General features: G+C 40.2%; 1 protein-coding gene across 7 annotated transcripts; it reads right to left on the bottom strand.

The window, feature by feature from the left end:
- LOC110389954 (programmed cell death 1 ligand 1-like) lies at positions 1,197–14,044 on the bottom strand. 7 transcript variants are annotated; one of them, XM_021381077.1, is made up of 10 exons: positions 13,508–14,040; positions 11,437–12,371; positions 9,359–9,405; positions 9,016–9,084; positions 7,979–8,332; positions 7,235–7,516; positions 5,897–6,004; positions 3,481–3,537; positions 2,818–2,883; positions 1,197–2,065 (listed from the first exon to the last, which is right to left on the bottom strand). In XM_021381077.1, the coding sequence occupies exons 4-10, from the start codon at positions 9,077–9,079 to the stop codon at positions 2,043–2,045; spliced, it is 954 nt and encodes a 317-aa protein (XP_021236752.1). In that variant the 5' UTR covers positions 9,080–9,084; positions 9,359–9,405; positions 11,437–12,371; positions 13,508–14,040; the 3' UTR covers positions 1,197–2,042. The 7 variants fall into 7 exon arrangements, with proteins under 7 accessions (XP_021236752.1, XP_021236748.1, XP_021236749.1 ...); XM_021381073.1 differs by lacking the exon at positions 9,359–9,405 and having other exon boundaries at positions 11,437–11,956; positions 12,160–12,371; XM_021381074.1 differs by lacking the exon at positions 9,359–9,405 and having other exon boundaries at positions 11,437–11,490; positions 12,160–12,371.

Genomic DNA, 14,533 nt, shown 5'->3' with positions numbered 1-14,533 from the left:
TAAAAAGTTGGTCCTCCTCCTGCAAAGAAATTCAAAGAAGAGCTTGTATAGAGACAACAGGCCTTTCCTCATCATCTGCTAGACACAGCACTTTTCTAGTGAAAAACCAACATTTCAGGCCTCCAATTCCTCCTCCTAAGGAATTCAAGCACTTGTCATTTTGGATTACAGGGTTCAGCTAAAAAAAATTAAAAATATACTGTATTCCACTTACTTTCTTATCTTACTCATCTGGGACTGGCAACAGTAACTAGCAGTTCCTGTTGATTGGTGGAGTTTGATAATGAAAGACATCTTCTGTTCCATGATAAAGAGCATGCACTAACAGTACTGCCTTGTGAAGTGTGATAGTAATTCAGAAGAGTTGCCTTTTCATCCTGACATCAGAATGCGGCAGACAGCTGCTGCAGTTTCAGAGAGAAAGTTGAAAATAAGGAGGTAGTCTGGAAAGGGCATAATTTATGTGGTAATATGAAACCACAAGCACGTGTACAGAGGTAGTGATTTTTCTATGTATGGTCCTCATACTTCTAAAGCCATTCTTGCACTTCAGGAAAAACTAAGAATTACCTTCAGAGACAAGAAGATACAGGCTTCAGAAAATGTATTGAGAAACAGGAGAAGGTGTCCAAGTTCACACAGCATTCTTCCAATGAATAAATCATTTTAGAGTAACTATTTAACTTAGATGTACTACTGATCTCTATCCTACTACGTAAAGCAGCTTGCTGAGACATACTAAATACAGCTTTGTATTAGCTAGATTGAATACTGCTAGCAGCAAAGACCTGGGCCTGGGCCTGCATTCCCACCTCCAGGACTGCAGAGTGAACTCATTTATGTTAAACAGAAAAGATAAAGCAGGAGCCCAAGGAGATTTCAAATTTTCACAGTTTCATCTCTGTAGGAGCCATTAGAGGCTATTTGAATATCTGAGTTTTCCATAAACAGCATGAGCAGTCCTCACACCAGACACTGACAAGTCAAAGATGGCAGGGAAAAAATAATAATAATTAAAAAAAAAAAAACAAAAAACAAAAATCAAAACATTTTTATTGAAAAATATAGTTATGAATACCATCTTAATAAATAATTTCAATCTATGTGTGACAAAAACAACCAAAGAGCTATGAACCTGCAAACACAACAATAGATTAAGAAATACCATCCAGGAGTGTGTTCCATCAGCATTTCTTAAGTAACCACAAGAACACATATTTCATGTTCTAGCAGTGAGAAGGTTCCTCTTCTTCTGTTTCCAGGATGAAAAAGGCAGTCCAAACCAAGACATGTACTTCTTGAAGGTCCAAAGTGTTGTATTATCCCCAAATGTTTAATCAGAAGAATAACAATCAGTAATCAAGTAGTGCCAGCTTTACCACAAGGAAATTAAATCCTCAAAACAACTTTTTTTCAGAAAAATGAGATTAATAAGCTGAGCATTATCTAATAATTTCCAGGAATTTTCTCATAACTGTCAAGAGGGTTACAGTATCCATTTAAAACATAGCTGATGGTAGCCAGCATTTTAAGATCTACAATAAAGACAGAAAATGTCCTGTACGTATAGCATCTTTTCTTGTTGCACTCTTATCTTCTATGTGGATCAATGTATTGAAAAAGTTCTTCACAATCTAGAAAACAAAATCTCTGCAGTGAACCGAGAGCTTCAACAGGAAAGAAAGTCCAGAAGATGGACTGTTCGAGCATGAGCTAAGAAATTTTTTATGGTCCTAGACCTAAAGTGCTTTATCTTAAATACATTTTCAGTAGGATGTGTCCTTGAAAGTGCACAAACTTCAGAAAGCAAAAATGTGGACATTTAAATAAACCTTTCTGTACTTAGTAGTATAAACAGAGGCCAGAATCCAAGGACCTATTATGCTATGATAATTGCAGCTTTTCCCAACTTACAGTAATATGAAAGACGGTTGCAACAACAGGATTAAAAAAAAAAAAATGTATCTCCCTTAACAGACAGAGCAGAGGACATCAGGGCTGCCAAATCTTCACCACCAATGGAAAATCTTCCCCTGCTTTCTCTAAGTCTTCTCAATTTGTATGTCTGTAAAAGGAAGAATTATAAAAAAAAAAATCAAACTATGAAAACACAGAATAACAGAACATTTCTTGGCTTTGTGACTCTTTCCTAGAGTTTGGAGGTACTAAGAAAAATTCCTTTCATTTTTAAAATAAAAAATCTAAAATAAAATTAATAAGAAGGTCAGATAGAAACAAAATGTGATCATGGTAAGAAATAGTAGTTTAAACACGTTGGTGGACAGAGTGTTTGAACAAATGCAGTGAAACAAATACAATCTTACAAATACAGAGAAACTGCTGTGACTTAGGTCATCAATTCTTTTAAAATCCAGCACAGTGCCCCATCTGCCATTATCTCTGGTAGGGTATCCCTAAGCCCTGACTGTTTGGTTCAGAAATCTATACCTGCTTGCCTTTGTTTATTTTTACAATAGTAAAGTATTGCAGGGAGGGATTTGGGAGGTAATTTAAGTTCTGCAGAAGTCAGCGAAAAAGTGAAAGCAAAGCTTCAGTAACTTCACCCTTTTGTTCCATGCCACAGTCTGTTTTGGGAGCTTCAGAGACTCAGTCATTTATTTTCTTGCTTTGCTGAGACATTCTCATAACTCATTACAGTTTGAGTGGTAATGATGGCCTAAGGTCTCCCTCCCCACCGTCATCATCATTCCTCCTGTTGTGTTGGCAAGACTCCTAATGGTCATTAGATGTGAGAATAACAGATGATTCACTTGTGTGAAATTTGCCACTATTTTTACCATTATCATTTATGCTTACATTTCAGCTCCTCGTCTTCAAAAGGAGGACCTCTGCAGTCATGTGCGTCCTTGTCTTTTGACAGCTCTTGAAACAAACCACACACACAGATAACAGTCAGCACAAATAAAACTATACATGCAGTGATAAAACTTTGTTAAACTTGTCTCAGGGCTTCCAAGAAGCATGTGACTTAGACTAGGAAAGAGATTAATACCAAATACTGTGTGTGTCTGTTTTGGACAAGTATTTTTAAAATAGGTTTTCTTAAGGAAAAGTCCTAACTGTCTGTATGGACTAACTTGCACAGAACAGTGTATTTCAAAGTGGTCTCTAAATAAAGCCAAACAACATATAAATAATAATAAAAATTTTAAAAGCCATCAATAGAGAAGGGTAAAGGATTTTAGTCTCTTTTCTCTCTGTAGGTATTAGCCCTATTCCTTTCCCTTTCTGACTGTCACAGTGGTACTGCCCATTCAGTGAACTTTGCTAAATAACACCAGTGTCTCAACAGGAGGGGAAAAAAAAGCTACTAGGGAAAAAAGTAGGGAATAAAGTGACAGATAAAGGAAGTTTTGCCTGTCCTTGCCATCATTATAGAATAGATTCTCAATTACAGAATTTTTTTTTAATTATTTCCATAAGACACAACTGAGCTAGATTTATGCCGCAGGTACGTACTTGCTATATTAATTGATGATTTAGCCATACGTGTCCTACAGTCCTTATTTGCTCTAGCTGAAAGAAAATAAGAGAGAAAAATCAAAATGAAAGCAAAATACTCATTCTAGATCTAATGAGGGCTTAAGCACACTGGTGGGAAGGACACTCTTAGCACAGCATAGTCACTGGTTCTCAAAATTCTCTACCTCTTCAAAGTCTTCAAGTCTTTAGTGCCTCCGGTCTGTTAGTTTTCCTTCCTGTTTCCTTTCTAGTTGATTTGCAAGCCAAAACTCCATTGACACTATTCATTAACATAATTGAAATGTAATTGTTCAAATGCGTTTCCATTATACATTTTCTCCTAACATTCAAACATGTTGGCCAATAGAGAACAAGAAGGGAGTCACCTTCCTGGTGTATTCAGGGGGAAACAAGCTCATTTCCAGAAAGGCTCTGTTCTTAAAGAGTTGCCTGTCCAGTCCTCTGGGGCAGCTTGGGTTTTAAATGTTCTCAGTACTAGTTTAGCTTCTGAATCTGTTCTTAGTTTATGACACTTACATACATATTACCTAATCATGTTAATCATATATGCCATGTATGTATACTATCACATACACAAACACATGATTAATAGTACACATGCAATGCAGGAAATTCCTGACATTCACTGAAATCCCCAGATAGGAATCTTCTGAGAAGTCAAGGATATTGCTGTCCCTTCTTCCACTTTCATATTCTACTCCTATTCCTATCATGTTCCTAGGAGAAATTTATTCTTAGGAATTTAGGCTTATATACAGCCTTAATGTAGCCAACCCGCTTTACCCACAAGCCTGTTAAGCTTTACAAACACTTCTCCCAGGACAAGTTTCCATAGCACCTGTGCAGGAGATGAATTTGTGACCAAAAACCTGAATATCCACATTGAGTTCTATCGTGTATTTATTTTATGGAGTTTGAAAATGAAAGCTTAGTGTAAATGTTGTTGATACATCTTTTTGTGTAGTTTCCAGCCAGAAATGAGAGCTGTTTCTGGCTTTCGCTAGGGAAAAGAGAGCTGGCAGACAAACCACAGTTCTATTACACAGTCTGAGAAAGCGCATCTCTCTTTGTGTACAAGCTTTAGAGATAACTCTTCAAACTATGAATTACTTCCAGTTTAATTTCAGGCCAGCTACCTATTTATACCTACTATAACATCTGAGAGTTTCAAAAGAAGCAGTTAGTTCACTTCTTGTTCAGTTTTTTGGAGCATTTCTGGTAACACAGAATGAAGTCATATGAGTATGATATTATAATGCTGAAAGTATTGTATCAATGCACCCCCATACTTTGTCTCTTCATACAGCTTGACAAAAAATATATCTACATATTTATTATAATTAGAGGGTATAATTTGTTATAATTAGAGGATAATTAGAGGAAGAATTCTGACTAAGCAGTGAATGTTCAGAAAATCACACTTCCCTTTTCATATTTTCAAATGAGCCCCCATGGATGTTTTGAGATCTGCATGACTTTACAGTATGTGTTAATATGAAAATCAAAAAAGTACCACTGATTATAAAATCCTCAAACAAACTCTTCTTCTCCCAAGGAAGCAGAGGGATGATGGTCAGGGCAGGAAAGTATTTATTTCAGGTTATGTAAATATTTCAAGCTTAAAAAAAAAAATGGTGCATGAGTGTGTTGTTGCTTAGATACTTTACAATTCCATCTTCAGGTCTTTCCTCTGGCTTGCTATCAAATAAAAACAAATTACCACTAATGCTTTAGCTGTTTTCAGCTGTGTAATGCTGAAATTATCCAATCCAAGTCAGTCAAGTGAACAGAAAATGTGCAAAACCTAATGAGGAAATGAAACAAGTGGTACCAAGCCACAGTGGGAATGTCTTGTGAAAAAAAAAGTCTTTCAGACTGAAAATTGGACCAATCACTTCACATGAAATTTATCATTTTTTATAGTATTTTAACAAGAATGAGGACATATCTTGAGTTCGTAACAGGTCTGTTTAAAAAAGTGTGCACACTGTTTACAGAATGCAGTAGAAAATGCTAAAAGACCTGAAGTGCCCTATCTACTCTGAGCATTCAGAATAACTTCCATTTCTGGTAGGTTCACAACCCATGCCTTGATGCTTCAATATAATATTGTATTAATTGTATTGCTCTACCTATAAGAAAAGTTAATAGAGATGTATGATTAAATGACCTGAGTGTGGCTGGCAACCTGTACCACTCTGCTAACCTAACAGCTCATATCTGATTGAGTCAAGTGAAGAAAAAGAAAGAAATAATGTGGTAAAAAACGAGTGGTTTCATGATGAAGGATCTAAGGAGGGTTTTTACGATCTCATCTCACTTTTGTGAAGATGAATCTACAGGAAAGATTGACAACAACAGAGATACACGAAAATAAATATCTTGAATGTACCTTTCCTTATGCAGACAGTAACTGACACTGATCCAGCGAGGACAGTCACAATGAGAATTGGCCAAACAAAGCGCCTGCTCTCAGTCCACAGCATATCATCAGCTGAATCTTCAGGAAAAAGGAGTAGGGGAAAGGCATTGCAGAATTACTTCTCCCTTTTTCTTTCATTTTCATTATTACTTTTGTTATGATAATTGATGTAATAACAGCATTTTAGATTTTGTCTAAGGCTGATGATTCACTTCACCGCTTTCATTATCTAACAAACATTAGTAAACATTATCTAACAAATTCCTATCTATCTTTGCTTCCTGCATTCCATTGGACAGTACCTTTCCTTCCGTCACAAATCCTGCTTATCACCAAGGTACAAAGTATTACACCCAGCTTAGTGTCCTTCCATCAAGTCTACAGGAAACAGCTGCTTGACAAAGTAAAGGAGGAGTCACTTTGTTCTGGGAAAGCTCTGAGTGCAAAGGACATGCTGCTTCCTCAACCCTGGATGCACTTCTTATCAGTACTGAACTTGCCTTCTTTCTACCCTTTGAAAGGATGGCTTAACTTCCCCACTATCAGCTGCCTGCTTCCACCCTGTCAGTCATAAAAAGTACAGGCATTTTTAGCACTGAGTGGTGATGTGGGCCAGGGAAGTGACCTGAATAACAGTCTAATAAACAGAAATACCGTCTGTGAGCTGGATGAGGCCTCCAGCTCAGCTGAAAGCATGTGCAAATATATCATAAGTACAATGTGGAAAGGCAAATAATAAGCAAAAGCAGTAGGCATGGTGCCCTATTAAAAGATCTAAGGGGAAATTGCATTGGTCTTTGCGCTCCTTTCCTCAGTTGACATTTTATGAGGAAAAAAAATATGTGTAAAAGGTGTTAAATTTAAATACGCCCACAGCAAAAGCTGTATTGGCAGGAAAAGATCAGGTTGTTCAGTTCAAAAAGACCAGGTTGTTGACAATTCTCATAATCAAGACAGAATTTTTCTTAGAGTGTATTTAATTTGTACGAGAGGATCTCATTTCTGATCTCCAAGCTATACACTTTCCAAATAATTGATTTTTTTTTTGATAACAGGTTAGCACTCAGATTTCATGTTGGTTGTATAAAATTCCCACCTTTAAACAATTAGCTCCATCCACAGACGCATAATGACAATGCTGGTGAAATGGAAGTGTACACCGTTAGCAAAACTTAACAGCACATGTATTCCTTTTTAGCCTTTGCAAAATTAGATAGAAATGTGAAACAAATAATGGCTGATTCAACTCAGTCAAAATGACATAATATCTTGAAATATATTACCATAATTGAAGTTTAGAGAAGTTACCTAGTATGTACAAATTTGCAGATGTATTTTCTTGAATCTCTTTATTCCAGAAGATGCAACGAAAATTTTCACGAGTTCTATTTTTGATTGTGAGTGTACTTGTCACACGATACAGCTGATCACTTCCAGTTTCATAACTTGTATTTGCCTTATCGGTCAAATCCTGACATTCTCCATTTTGCCACATCACCTCAGCTTTTGGGTATCCTTCTGAATGACAAGTTAACTTCCACTCTTTGTCTCCTGTGCTCACCACTTCTCGGGTTATAGTTCTGTAAGGAGCTAAAGAGATGAAGGTAAAGAGATCTTTACCAGGAGGAAGTCAGAAGAACAGCATCTATTAGCAAGATACCTTTTCCTTATCTCCAGCCTTCTGGCCACAGTTCTGTGCATTGGTTTGGTTTTTGTAAATAACACACCTGGTAGGGAAAGTAAATATTACTATTGTGTGTCTCTCTGTAATTGGGGGTACAGGGTATATTACAATGTTGACACGATGTTGACACAGCTATCTAAATGGCATTTACCAGGCTGTTCCTCGTATGTTGGAGAAATTAAGGAAAGCATATGGATTCCACCTAGACAAAACACAAGGTTATACAGTGGTGCAATGGCCATGAGGCTGCTCCTGTCTCCGGGGAACATTTTTGAAATGCTAATGCAGACATGCCCTCCTGACAGGACTGCCCAAAAATCTTCCCACAGTGTCACAGAGCAGTGAAGCTCTTGCAGTCGAACTCTCACCCTGAACTTTCAGATTGATGGTCTTGTAGTCAGCTCCCCCGTACTCAATAAGGCAATGGTAAAGCCCCGCATCTCTGAGCTTCACATTGGTGATCTGAAGGACAGACTGCCCAAAATCCAGATTCTCTTTCAACAGCTTTATCCTTCCCTGAAAATCACTGTGCTGACTTCCAGAGTCTTCCTTCCCTTTGAGAAGTACATAAACATCCTTTCTAACTTCATCTTTTTTTTCCCAGATGACACTTAAATCCCTGAACTTTAGTTTCCCATTCACTGGAAATATGCATTCCATGGTCACATTGCTGCCAAGTTCCGCAGTATAGAGTGATTTGGGAGCTTCGACTGTGAATAAAGCTGAAAAACAAAATTTGAAACAAAACTTAATTTTCCAGTTATAAGCCTTATTTTGAAAGCCATGCTTAATCAATATATATGACAGACGTTTACGTGACATTTTGAGGACCAAGAGTAACTCCCATGTTCTTGTTGAGTTCTTTTGCATGCATTTTCCCAATAACAAACTGGGCTATTTATGCCTGCAGACACCTGCTTTGTGCAGGTACTTAGTATGAACCTGTTCTAAAAACAATGGTATGTGCAAATGCACCCTCTCAGCTGTTGCTTGCAGAACATTGCTACAGTAACAGGCAATTGTTAATACCTCTCTTGAGAATGTTCTGTTTATAGAAGTGCCAATTCCTTTCTCAGGGGATGTTCAAGAACGTGTAACAAGTCCCAGACCTAACACTCCCAATAGAATTTTGCTCAAGGCAGATAGTATCTTGCCTTCATGATGTCTATGTTGAGATGCTGGCAGGGATTTCAATCTAGCCACGAATCAAAGCCCTCATATTATGTACACAGAGCTTGTATAGTGTGGAAGCCTACGATGACCTTTTTATCTAAAACATTCAGTTAAAAAAAAAAAAAAAGCAAAACACTAGCACCTGCAGGAAAACCGAGAAATTACCATTTCCATGCTTACACATAGAAAGGAAACAAATGGTTCTGCTACTTTATACAACTCAGCTTCTTACCATTTAGGGAGTGCCAGCAGAGTAGAAATATGTACGGAAGCAAAAGCTTTTTCATCATGTGCATAGCACCTAAAACAATAATGGATGAACATAAATATCTGCTTATTTTCTAAACTGCACTGTAAAATATAATTCACAGCCACTGCACACAAAGAACTGGACACAGGGCACTGAATTCCACTTCAGCAAAGGCATGACAAAATTGCATGTGTGACTGCACCAAGTGAGGCAGAAACCTTCATGGAGCACCTAATTTTATTTTTTATATTTAAAAAACAGATTTTTTAATTATGGCAAAACATGAACTTTATCACTATCTGTCAAATAGTAAATGAATACTCACAAGTACCTAGTTGTTCCTATGAACCACAGCAGAGATCTTTTCTCCTGCTGGGAAAAGAAGGGAGCAGTTCTCTACACACATTCTCTGCGCACATAGTGGGTGCAATGAGCTCAGTGCTTCCCCGAAAGCTCCCCTTGTTTTACTGTCCTGAGCACATACCCTGCTTTGTAGCATCTGGGATTTCACAGCGCTTGTTGCAGGGCTAGTGAAGTTACTTATATAATCACTTACAGAGTACTGAAACAGCAATGTCCTTGTAAAACAGTGATTAAACAGCCTGCAAACAAAACCTTGAATTTCTGCTGCTTTAGTTCTGAACATGCAAATGTGTCAATTTTCCCTCAGAAATTTTCCCCTCTTTACTAATGTGACTTTTATACTCCTACACAACACTTCAAAATCACAAAACACTGATTAATGTCAGTTCACACACTTACCTTCACACACCCACTACTCTTGTTTAGGTGTGAAGCTTAAGGCAGAGCAGCACTGGGTTCAAACAGTAGTATATCTTTTCAAAGCACTTAAGCTGACTATAATGGAAGTCTTTTGTGAGTACAGACAACTCCACAATTTCATCTAAATAAAACTCTCATTTGGGACACACAAACAGCTGCAGAAATAAGGGAAGATTGCATCCAACTGTTCTCTAGCAGTAACAAAAATTTTCATAAGAAATTGGGGACTATGGTAGCCATCAGACTTCCCAACTCATGAAATCCTCTCTGGATTGCAAAACTTACCCAACAAACAGTTTGGTATTTCTCTGGTTTTCAACACTAAGGTAATAAATTAGCAATATTGCTCTGAGCAATTAAGACGCATATGCCTTTACAGTACTGTGGCTTAAGAGGATAAGACTCCACCCAATAATTTGATTCAGGCTCCCTTTTCCCCCACATTGCTGCTACCTGATCCCAGCAGAGTGTTTGGGAATGGCAAGGCAGGTGAAGCTGAGGAAGGGAGCCCTTCAAGCATGTTGCCAGGCAGGCACAAGCAATTACACAGTGGGGTTCTGCTAACAGTGACATGAAAATATAGACAAGACTCAAGGTGAGAGGTACATTTCATGTATGAATAAATTCCAGTCTTCTTAACATGTCTGGATACCTAATTCACTCTTTAACCACAAATGACATTCTTAAAAGCAACAGCAATCTGATTGCCCAAGGATGTCTAGGTGATGATGTACATGCATTAGATTCCCTTCATTCTTGCTGCCCAAGAAAGCAAACTTCTCAAATGAGATAGAAAAGCACTGCCTCACAGGAATGCCTCAGCCACATTCACTCCAAGCACAGAATGAACAGAGTGAGCTGCAGAGGCTGCCCAGTGCAGATGGGCAACTTTCAGTGTTCCCCATGACAAGACCATAGAATCATAGAATGGCTTGGACTGGAAGGGACATCAGAGATCACCAAGTTCCAATCCCCTGCCAGTGGCAGAGTTGCCACCCACTAGGTCAGGCTCCATCTAGCCTGGCCTTGAACACCTCCAGGGATGGGGCATCCACAGCTTCTCTGGGCAGCCTGTGCCAGTGCTTCACTGCCTTCTTAGTAAGCAATTTCTTCCTAACATCTAACTTAAATTTTTCCCCTCTTTTAGTTTAAAGCCATTCCCCCTTGCTCTGTCACTATTAGACCATGTAAAAAGTTGGTCCTCCTCTTGTCTATAAGCTCCCTTCAAGTACTGGGAGGCCACAGTGAGGTCTCCCCACAGCCTTCTCTTCTCCAAGCTATGAATGATGAGAGCTGCAGTACACTCAGGCTCAAAATGTGTCCTGCTTTATTCACAGTAGAGATCAGAGCTGAGAGGGTGGCCAGAACAAGGAGTACTTGCACTACTGACACAGCAGGACACCCATACCTGTGCATGCATTCCATCCCAGTTCTCTGTAGGTATTATTCTTAGAAGAAGAAATCAACTCCTGGGAGATGGATGATAGCAACAAAGCTCTTCTATGGTTCTCAGACCCATGACTGTAACTTGAAATTGCAAAATTCTAACTTCCTTGCTTTAAACTGCTGCAGAAGAAGACGAGCCTCACTATATGTAGAAAATATATGACTGTTACTTACAAAATTCCTCAAGACTGAGAAAGTCTGCCATGCCGCTGTGTTCAATTGTTCAGTCTCAGAGAGAAAAAAAAGTAGGTCCAGGTCAAATCCAAAAGCACACGAAAATGCTCACTGCAGTAACCATTACAGACTGTTCTGCTTCACCCTGAGCAGAAGCATGCCCAAGCTGGCTCAGATGAAGCAGCTTGAGACCTAGGTGGCAAACCAAATCTAAATCCTTCTCACTGCTTTTCTTACAGAACATGCCACAATGCTGCTTCTTTCCTCCGACTGATTTCTGGCATCTGCGGATAACACAGTTCTAAAGAAGTAAAAGATATTTGTAGAGAAAAGCAGTCTTCAGTGCAGCTGGCTGCACAGTTCCCTCACGATCACATGGAGATGACAAGAACAGAACTACTTGCCCAAGCCTTCTTATAGCAGAACTTAAATGTTCATGTAACTCCACTTCTTTAGGAAACTTCCCCATTATTGGAAAGTTCCCCAGTAGGGAAAATTCTCTGTTGCTAACAGTGGTTAACTGTAACCAGAGACAAAAATGGGAAAATTAGTGCTTGAAATGCCACAGGCATTTTAAGACATGTGTCATCTAATCAGAGCAATATGTAGGCAACAGTCCTTGATCCTTCTACACTAATTCAGGAAAACATTTTCATGATTCTAGAAATCATTAAGGAATACAGAAAAGAAAACAAGCACAAGAAGCCAAAGAATGTTACTTACGTTCACCTGTTGTCTGCAGTGGGACAACCTGTTCAACAGCACCAAATTGAACTTTAAACCTATGCTTCAGTGTAGGCTCACTCAATTCTGCTGCTTTTGTGTATTTCAAAAAGTGGAGAAGATTCTCAGAAGAGTTTAAATACTGTAAGAAGACCACTTAAAAGTTTCCAGGAAATATTTTCTTCTTTCACCTGGCAGCCCACTCACAGTACCTGTCATGGAAGCAAAAACACGTAACAGGCAAAATTGGTCAGCGTTGGCCTTTTACTTGAAGTGTGGGAGGAACATGACATGCATATGAAATAGCAAAATGTAACATTTAAGTTCTGGTAACCTGAAAGTACTCTGGGAGGCTGAGGTGATGGATGTCCATAGTAGAAGAGACTGATGAAGGTTTATTTCCACTGGTTTCTTCTGTGCTTAAAAGCATGTGTTAATGACATTTTACTTTCTCAGAAGCAAAGATGCAGCAAAAAGAAACCAAAAGGAATTTGTAAAACAATGAATTTGAGACCACAGAAGCCATTGGTGTAACCAGCTGTCAAAGCCATGAATTTAGTTTCCTCTTTTTCATCACTTGCCTTGAGCTCACGGAGCTGGGTTTTCCGTGCAAGCACATAACAGCAATCAAAAGACCACTGAAGTTTTTTGTCACAGTGGTAGTTATATATGTTTGTATGTATACAGATACCTACTGTTTTATATATGTATCATATACATAATGTTTTAAAGCATAAACTATGTGGATATAGATATAGGTATAGATACAGAAATGAAATCATAGAATCACAGAAATGTTTGAGTTGGAAGGGACCGTTAAAGGTCATTGAGTCCAACTCACTGCAGTGAGCAGGTACACCCACAGCTCCACCAGATGCTCAGAGCCCCATCCAGTCTGACCTTGAGTGTCCCCAGGGATGGGGCATCCACCCATCTCTGGGCAACCTGAGCCAGTGCCTCTCTACCCTTATCGCAAAAAAATCTTTTTCCTTAAATTCAATCTAAATCTCCCCTCTTTTGGTTTGAAACCATTTCCCCTTGTCCAATCATATCCTATTATTCTGTATAGATGATATAGATATAGATATGCCTATACATACAGACGTACACATAGGCATAGATGTAGATATAGAGACAGATGCCATATATATCAGCTGTAGTGGTTTTTTAATTTGGTTTGCTGTTCTGGGGGGATGGATATTTCTACTGTTCTGTTCAGGTTTTCCAGACGGACATCCCAGCCCCGTCAGGTATCCCCGGGTAAGACACAGGGCCGGAGCCGCCCGCGGGCAGAGAACCCCCAGACCGCAGCGGCTGCTCCCCCCGCCCCCGCACGCAGCTCCCCTACCTGCCGACTCCCGGCGGCGGTTCCCGGCGAGATGCGGTCCTCGGCCGCGGAGTTGTGGCCGAAAAGCACCGGTGACGGGGACGGGCGAGAGGGAGTGGCGTCCCTACGTGCGCGAGATGGAGTCGTGCTGGCGGTGCCTGGTGGCTTTGCATTCCCGAAAGCCCGGGGCTTTCAGTAAGCGAAACCGAAACGGAAACGGAGGCAGGAGCAAGCTCGGGAGCGTAGCGCGGCCCGGCAGAGCCATTCCCATGCCCGCTGCCCAAATTCCTGAGTCCGGGTGGACGAGGGCTGGCGCCGAAGGGCTGGAAGTTCGACTCCACTGACAGAGAGCGCACATCTCCGATCACGAGATCGGATGTTATAACCTGGTACACACCTTCTTTGCCGCTATAATGACCCTAATTACCCAGAAAAAAGCAACCCGGAAACAAGAACCTTACTCGGGACATCGATGTAACAAAGAACCAAAATATTTCCTGATGCGTTATGAGAACACTTTAGCACTGACACACGTACAACAAAGGATATAAGGAAAATTCAAAATCCACGCCAGCTTGCACACGGCACAGCTGTGTACTGAAGGACACAGAGGATGCTGTCTGCTTAAATATCTGGCACTGCCACCTTCAGTCTGTGGCTGGCATTTTTTTTGTGGGGCCATAAACCTGCAGGTGGCTGGGAGGTCGCTGAGTAGCCACTGTACACCACTGTACTCACATCGCTGCTGACCAGGGGCGATGCTGTGGAGCTACTCGACAGAGACACGCTCTGCTCCCTGACCTGGTGAGGTCAGGACAATGGGGAGCGTGAGCACGTGTGGTGAGAGCTCCTCTGCACCTCTGTAAAGGAGCGCTGCGAGGCAATGGTAGGTGGAAACCCTGAGTTTCCACCCTGAGTTTCTCTGTCCCTGCAACTCTTAGGTCCATCTCAGGAGCCACCAGCCCACCAGGAGCCACCTCTGCAAGCACAGAGGCACAGAGGAATGTCTCCTGCCTGTAGGAGATCTGCAGCTCTGGGGTGCGGTGC

The sequence above is a fragment of the Numida meleagris genome, chromosome Z (assembly GCF_002078875.1).
Source record: "Numida meleagris isolate 19003 breed g44 Domestic line chromosome Z, NumMel1.0, whole genome shotgun sequence".
NCBI lineage: Eukaryota > Metazoa > Chordata > Aves > Galliformes > Numididae > Numida > Numida meleagris.
This window is presented reverse-complemented; position numbering and strand designations above follow the sequence as displayed.